At 41.9% G+C, this 8,452-nt stretch overlaps 1 protein-coding gene across 16 annotated transcripts in view; it reads left to right on the plus strand.

Annotated features, from left to right (window-relative positions):
• ENPP2 (ectonucleotide pyrophosphatase/phosphodiesterase 2) overlaps positions 1-6,570 on the plus strand; it is a 113,520-nt gene extending 106,950 nt beyond the window's left edge. For all 16 annotated transcript variants that reach the window (XM_013996523.3, XM_013996525.3, XM_013996524.3 and 13 more), the window contains 2 exons: positions 409-565; positions 5,972-6,570. In XM_013996523.3, coding sequence (XP_013851977.1) covers positions 409-565; positions 5,972-6,142 — 328 coding nt within the window. In that variant the 3' untranslated portion in view covers positions 6,143-6,570. The remainder of the gene's footprint in view (positions 1-408; positions 566-5,971) is intronic.
• The last annotated feature ends 1,882 nt before the right edge of the window (positions 6,571-8,452 follow it).

Genomic DNA, 8,452 nt, shown 5'->3' on the forward strand with positions numbered 1-8,452 from the left:
TACTCCCTAGTACAGAACATGTCAATGGAGACTTACTGTCTAAACGATAATGGCCAAACTTCACCACTTTGTCACTTGAAACCCTCCATACTTTGGCTTCTATTGACTCTTTCAAACTTACATTTCTACTCCATTGAGCTATTTATCATATCCAGCCTCTGATTCTCGATTCAAGCTGTTTTCTTTGTCTGGAATATGTTTTTCACTCTGCCACGTTGAGAGAAAGAGGGGATTCCAGGCAGTGAAAACATTATGTTCAAAGATACAGAAATGGGCTAATGCTTGGAAGTAAAAAGTGACTCAGTGGAAAGGGATTTAATTTTAACGACTTAGGCAATATCATTGGCCATCGTTTTAAAAAGAAAGCTTCTACCTCAGCTGTAATTTTATTTTGCTTTCTTGTTTCAGGTATGTGGAGGGCAGTTCTATTCCCATTCCAACGCACTACTACAGCATTGTCACCAGCTGCCTGGATTTCACCCAGCCCGCCGACAAGTGTGATGGCCCCCTCTCCGTCTCCTCATTCATCCTTCCGCACAGACCAGACAACGAGGAGAGCTGCAATGTAAGCTCAAACCTGAATCATTTTTTAGAATTTGCTCACATAGTTCATCTTTGGGTCTTAATTTATGTTCCCATCCTTGAACTAGAGCACACTTATTATAAAACATTTGGACCATACACATGGGTATACAAGTTGGGTCTTTAGAAAGGACCCAAACAAAACTTTATATAACACTTGGGAATGCTGTGTTCAAATAGCTTTTTTTTTTTTTTTTAAATCTTTTTAGGGCCACCCCCACGGCGAATGGAAGTTCCCAGGCCAAGGGTTGAAACAGCTGTGGCTGCTTGAATCCAAGCCTCGTCTGCAACCAACACCACAGCTCACAGCAACACTGGATCCCTGACCTACTGAGTGAGGCCAGGGATCAAACCTATGTCCTCATGGATACTAGTTGGGTTCATTACCACTGAGCCATGATGGGAACTGTTCAAATGGCTTTTTGTTTTTAGTGTAAGGGTATACGTGTGGTGTGTGTGCATTTAGTGTAGTTCTATTTCTGTGTTTGAGTTTGACAAATGATAAAAGTGTTCAAGTGTTTTCAGTTTTGCAAAAGACATATATATTTTGTAAAAAGAGGAAAGTAGCACTATTTTGGTAATAATTGCAATGAGGGAAGGGTTCCCAGGAGCTCATATTATTCCCTCTACTTCTGTGGATGTTTGAAAATTTTATTAATAAAAACTTTTTAAAAAGACACACACAGGAATATATACTTTACAAGTCAAATGTTCATTTGCTAATTATGAGGGCAGATGTAACAGATCACCCTATTCTTAAATAGCACCGATGACCCTTGATTTACTTATTTCAACATGACAGCAGGACAGCATGATGAAAAAGCCCCAGAAAAGCAGGCAGGAGCCATGCTGTGTGTTCCTGGCCCTGTACTAATTCTGCAGTCAGGACAAATCCCACGATTACTCCCGATCTCTTCACTGTGATGAAAACTCTGTGCTCCAACATTGATTTTTTTTTTTTTTTTGCTATGGAAGTTCTTAGGCTAGGGGTCAAATCAGAGCTGCAGCTTCCCACCTACAGCCACAGCAACATGGGATCTGAGCCACATCTTCAACCTACACCACAGTTCATGGCAATGCCAGATCCCCAATCCACTGAGTGAAGCCAGAGATTGAACTCACATCCTCATGGATACTAGTGGAATTCATTTCCACTGCACTGTGACAGGAACTCCCCCGGCGATGATTTTAAAAATAATAGTCCTTTGCTTTTGTGTATATAATAGAGGGAACAGAGATAAAACCTACAGAAGATTTTTAGTCAACAAGCAGTACTCAAATTCCTTAATTATGTAAAGTATCCTGGGAGAAACGATAGTGTGTTTAACATAGTCACTACTCTAGGCGGGCTTCCAGGGGGAGACAAGCACCGAAATTGCTTCACTAAAAGGCGGAGGGCCTTAAGAATACCTTCAGCAGAGATTTTCAGTTTCATAGACAAGGTAGCTTTGGGGCTATGGCTTCAGTTATAGGTGATGGAATGACTGGCTGCAGGGAACTCTACCCAGTATTCTGTGATAATCTATGTGGGAAAAGAATTTGGAAGAGAATGGATGTGTGTATACGTGTGATGAATCACGTCGGTGTACAGCAGAAACGATCACACCCTTGTCAATCAACTACACTTCAATAACACTTTAACAAAAGATTTTAGGTGAAGATGGAGGCTATGAATATCTAAAACAAAATAAGGGATGTAGGAAAAAAATAAAAATTTGAAATATGGCTAAAAGTGGTAACTAAGTTTAACCAGAATATTGGAAATGAGGGTCATAGTGGGGTTTTAAAAGTTGCATAGAATCAAATTTAAAATAAAAGTGGTTGTGATAGTGGTCATGGGAAAGCAGAAGTAGCTGTTCCCATTAATTAGGCCCATGTTACTACCCAAGTACTGTGCTGGTCCTCTCATACATTATTATTATTATTATTATTTGATTTTTTAGGGCTGCACTCAGGGCATATGGATGTTCCCAGGCTAGGGGTTGAATCGGAACTGTAGCCATTGGCCTATGCCACAGCTATGGGATCTGAGCCATGTCTGCGACCTACACCACAGCTCAAGGCAACGCCAGATCCTTAACCCACTGAGGGAGGCCAGGGATCAAACCGGCATCCTCATGGATACTAGTCAGATTTGTTTCTGCTGCCCTGCAATGGAAACTGCAACATATATTATTTCTAATCATCCCATTAGCCTGGGAGACAAGCCTGTTTAATCTCGTCCCTGTCCCCTGGTATTAACTGTTGAAAAACCTGTAGCTCATAAAGGAAAAGTATGTTACATGGTTACCTGGTTGGTCAGTACAAGAGCAGAGCTTTGGGTTCAAGGCCTCTGATTCCCAAAGCTCATCTTCTTTCAAATTTATCAGATTTCTATAGTGGAACCTTGGGACCATAGCACTTTTTCCTCATTGCAGAGGCATTAGCTGGCCACAGGGAATGTTTAGGCATAAGAGGAACCTTTTAGGCTCTGTTCTCAGGAAATAAATTTGAATTGGAGGGGGTCAGGCTTAATGCTCAAAAGGCTTTGGCAAGATTCGTGGGACTGTGGCAACAGAACCTGACCTGGGGTGTAGTCTTGGAAATTTCAAGGAAAAGGGAAGGCAGTAATCTTGTACTGGCTGTATCAATAAGATCTTAGAAATAATTGGATGAGAGGTGCAGAAGCAAAGGAACTTCAGTGAGAGAGGAGCTGGACTCCGCTTACTGGCTGGACCCTCTCAATTGTGATTGTTTACCACCCATGAAATTAGCTGGTTGTGTACCGGGGGATGTCATGCCTCTGGATAACATGATGTACTTTTTATGAACTACAGTTTTACTATAATCTTGCTGTGGCAAGGTAGAATTTTTGCAAAAAAGTAAACATATTATGTAGTGAACTTTTTCATACATACAAGTATGTTTAAGATAAGGCAGAGACTGCAAAGACATTTCAGACTTCATCTAGGCCATTTGAGGGACACCTAAATTCCTGGGGGACATATGTTCCAGTTTCCCTGTCATTAGGGGAATTGGTGATGGGGGAGTTGGACAAATATTTCTCTGAACTCAGCTCAAAGGCCGTTCTTTATTCCCCTCAAATGTTACATCTGATGAATGAAATCCACTGATTTCCTCACAGGCCCTCCTCTCTGAACAGAACTTAAGAGGGATTTCTTGTAGAGTTCATGCCCAGAACCCCCTGCCTACATAGAAACCTGCCTTTGCTTTCAAGTCCACCTTACAACTGCTGGAACTTGAATTCACAAACTCACTTGAGGAACGTTAGGGAGAAAAGACAGGTGAAGACTAAAAGTCCATCGATAGCAAAACAATCAGCAAGCTTCTGAATTGTACTTTCGTTTGCATTCATGTTTGAAGTTATTTATTTTTAAAGTATTTCTTTTCTTCTTTTGGTGCACGTGAACCTTCACTTCGACTATTTCTAGTTGCGTGTTTTGTACTTGAATCTCACTCAGCAAATACTTGTGGGGCTTGCCAGCTAGCAGGAGGCAGAAGTCATTTTCTTCATGTGTAGCATAGCCCAGGATTCTCTAGTGACTAATTGGAGGCTGGATTTTATCCTGTGAGAACCAGAGGAGAATGCCTCTCAGATAAATTTGGCAAATCACTTCCCAAGGAAAGAAATAGCAAAAGACAGATTTTTTTCCCCCCAAATTCTTCTAATCCCAGCTGGCCATTATTTAAATTAGGAAAAACCTTTTCACCCCTTGTCCACACATTCAAATGACTGCATTTACAAAGGAAACATTAGACTTACTGACCATTGAAAAATCAAATAAATGAGTTGAATATGAAAATTCTCCCCAAATATAACTTCGTGCTTACTCTGCTTACTCTGAGGGGGTCCCGACCCATTTGGAGACCTCCTACTTCGTTAATTATATGGTCACACTGAGGACTGGTCAGTACCGTTGTGGGTAGAGTTATATTTAGGCCTGTCCTTTCCTATGAATTGCAGAGATCTTGGTTAATTTGGGTTAGGAGGGTGGGGCATGGAGGGTTAAAATCCTTACTTCCCCGGCTCCCCAGCCTGCAAAGCAATTTCTTCCTGTTTCTTCATTTTTCCTGGGATGGCCAAGCATCAGTTTCCTGAACCAACACCCTCCCGTACATATTTAGCACTGGCACGGGCTGCTGGAGCTCCCTATCCAGGTCCATGTGGGTTAGAGCTTTCCGAGAAAACCCATCGCAGGTTCTTGGGCTTTGGTGGGTAGCTCATTGAGACCACTCGTGGTCCCAAGGCTTGGACGAGGGCATGCACAAACATTCTCAGCTCAGGGGCACGCAGCTACCCTTCAACTTGGAGAGAGACTTTAAGAAGCCATTGCCATTCCAGGAGCCTTTGGGAATGAAATTATTTGCAGAGAGCCTGACCCAGGTCTACTCCGAAGGTAGATATTTCCTCATATTCTCAAGGTTCTCAGCTCTCATTCATTCTCTCAACTTCCCTCAAAAGTGAAAGAAGGAATTTTTTAAATGTAAAGGACTTTGCCTACATTGCTTTTTCGTCTCAACTTAGACATGAAATAAATTGTCTAGTGTAGGACATCTAAGTGTCTTTCATTTCAAATTCGTACTAATAAGGCAATTCTTGGCAAGTAGTTAAGACAGAAGGAGATTTCCTTCCTTTTTCCCATGGTGTTGTTTCCTTACTTTACTCCCCCCTTCTTCCTTCTCCTTCCTACGTCCCAGCGAGCTGAAGTAGGCATCGTTAGTCTTGTGAACCAACGAAGAAAATGAGGCCTAGAGAGGTGGGGTGGCTTGATCAAGGTCTCTCAGCCAGGAAGTGAAAGAGTTGCATTTCCAACCCAGGCCTCTTGGGCTCCAAAGTGCCAGGAGCTGCTACAAATGGAACTCACTCAAATATCAATTCCTTGCAATCTAATCAATGCTGTAGTTGATCTAGCACCTTCTTCTGAAAGATTAGGAATGCACACACATCATTCTGTGCACCAGGCGCAGGCTCTTCATGTTCCTTGGGAGGCCCAGGTGCATTCCTCACCACTCACGCTCTGTGCTCTACAGTGCAGTTCGATGGCAGGGGAGAGAACCAAATTACTGAGTTCTCCAGGGCCATTGGTTTTCCTAATTCTGATTTATGTTCTGAGAACCTATTGAGTCAAATGCCCTTTCACATCACATGTCTTGTTTACTTGGTACAACTAATTGCTGTTGAAAATGTTTACAGCCAAGGGCCCCGGTATTCATGGCCCATTGCCGGCAGGAATGTGGGAAAGTGGTGGGGAGGCCAGGAAGGAATAACACGCATTGGCTTCAAGTGCAGGAGACCGTAGAGGTCTTTTTTGGACTTGGGGCAAGCCGACCATTTGGAGAAACTCCTTTGGAAAATTCTGACTCTGATTGTATTCCCTTTCCTTCGCAGAGCGCAGAAGATGAGTCCAAGTGGGTAGAAGAACTTATAAAGATGCATACAGCTCGGGTGCGGGACATTGAACACCTCACCAGTCTGGATTTCTTCCGCAAGACCAGCCGCAGCTATCCAGAAATTCTGACACTAAAGACATACTTGCATACGTATGAGAGCGAGATATAACTTTCTGATCCTCTGCGGTGCAGTCTTATCAACTGGTGTATATTTTTATATTGTTTTTGTATTTATTAATTTGAAAGCAGGACATTAAAACAAGTTAGTATTTTAATCCTGTACCAAATCTGACATATTACGCCTGAATGACTCCACTGTTTTTCTCTAATGCTGGCTTTAGGTAGTCTTGTGTTCTGAGTAGAGCTTGTAATAAATCCCGCAGCTTGCATTTTTAGTGGAAGCTTCTAAATGGTGCTGCAAATTTGATATCTGCATTGAGGAAATATCAATTTTCCCATGCACGGTTGCCACAGTTAGTCCTGTACTGTATTGAAATACTGATTTTGTAAAGTTGCATTCATTTTACTGTTAATTATGACAGACATATTTAAGCCTTATAGACCGATTTTAAATATAATAAATCACACATTCAGTTTTCTGGTTTTATTTGGTTTTTATTGCACATCAATTAGAGTGTTTAGTTTGGTGTATTTCGTGCATGAAAAGTACACATTTCTTATGGTCTTATTCGGCACTCTTCCTGGTTGGATGTAGTTCACACAGACAAAGGGGAGTCCTCAATATTCAACTGTGATGATGAGATAGGTGAGGGACCTGGAAGGGCAAGAGGGAAAGGGGAACCAGAACTCCTGAATACCCTCTCGTATCCATCTATTTTGAAAATATTCTGAAGTTTGGAGGAACAGGCTCTTTAGATCAAGTTGGTTCAAAGATGGTTTTAGATTCAACAGTGATTGTCTTAAGCACATATTCTGTATAATGTATCCACCTAAGAACCAGGGAGGATATAAAGAGAAATAAAACAGTGGGATGAGATATAGGCAATAAAATGTAATTAACTAATCAAGGTAGCGAATAATCAATACCAAGTGAAAAGTGTTAGTCATAACCCCATAAGACAGAAGGGTCTGAATGATAGGTGCGGTGATTTTTGATGGACCCAGTTATGGCTTTAAATAATAACGAAACACAAAGGAAGGAAGTCATCCAGAGATTTTTCAGTCCTTCCGACTGTGTTGTGGAGAAAACTGCAACTTAGTACTGCCATATTTCTAACAGTTATTAATCTTCCTTAGAAAAAAAGAATAAACAGCATTTTTTTTCATGTCAATTTTTACAGTAGCCCCCTTTTACGGTCAGTAAAATGGGTTTTTAATTTTTACAAATTTTCCTTTAAAAGTAAATTTATTTAAGAACAATAGAGTGAACTATATCCAATCTCTTGGGATAGAACATGATGGAAAATAGCATGAGAAGAATATGTGTGTGTGTGTGTGTGTGTGTGAGAGAGAGAGAGAGAGAGAGACTGGGTCACTGTGCTGTGCAGCAGAGATTGACAGGGCACTGTAAATCGATTATACTCGATACAAATAAAAGTTTAAAATTTTTTTAAAAAGAAGGAAGACATTGAATAATAAATTTAAAAATAATAAAACAACAAAAGTAGGGCAGCTGGCACTTGGGATACGGGAAAAATCATGAAGGTGGGATTAGAGAAACTAATGTTTGGGAAACGCAGGTACAGGAATGCTCTGGAAGAAGTGAACATGCCTGAATTTATCCAGCAGCCACTGTGTTCCAGGCACATCCCCAGAACTTCATGTGCTTTGTCTCTAAATACTGAAAAGCGAGGAGCTCAGGGAAGATATTATGGCTGGGCAAGACTGGAGATGGGGATGGAGAAGGCTTGAATTGGGCTTTGTAAGTTTGGGGTAGGTGAGGTCACAGCAAAACCATGGGTTATCATCAGTCCAAGTCATTTCGAAAGGACATGCATGTTCTCCAAGCAGGCCGAAGCCTAAACAATAACATGTTTGCCAAAGCTGTTTCCGAGGAACTTGGAGTCAGCCTTGTCCATTTTGAGCTGAGATGGTTAAGGCTGAAGACCACCTACTCTCCAACTGGGCATGCGCAACCTTTTGACGTCACAGGGCCCAAAACTCCACCCTCAGGTCATGCCAAGCATTCCCCTTTCTTCAACATCCAGAGGCCTGTAGCTTAGTTACACCTGCGCAGAACCGTGATTTATTACCGCACCTTTTTCCAGTCGCCTTTACCCTTGATCCCCATGCGCCCCAAGCCTCAGACCGCCCTGCCTCTTCATTTTTTATCCTGTAAATACCCCGAGCCCCTTGCCTTCTGGGAGGGCGATCTGAGACTTGTTCTCCCTGCTTCTGACTTGGCAGCTTTTCGAATAAACCCTCTCTCTGCTGCCAACCTCAGTGTCTTAGCGTTTTGGCCTGCCAAACGTCAGCAACACCCACCTGGCTTGGTAACAAAAGTATGGTCAAACTGAAT

This window comes from Sus scrofa, chromosome 4, assembly GCF_054392235.1.
Source record: "Sus scrofa isolate SSC_HxYL_T2T_F1_AM1 chromosome 4, Sscrofa_HxYL_maternal_Yorkshire_Landrace_v2.0, whole genome shotgun sequence".
Taxonomy (NCBI): Eukaryota; Metazoa; Chordata; class Mammalia; order Artiodactyla; family Suidae; genus Sus; species Sus scrofa.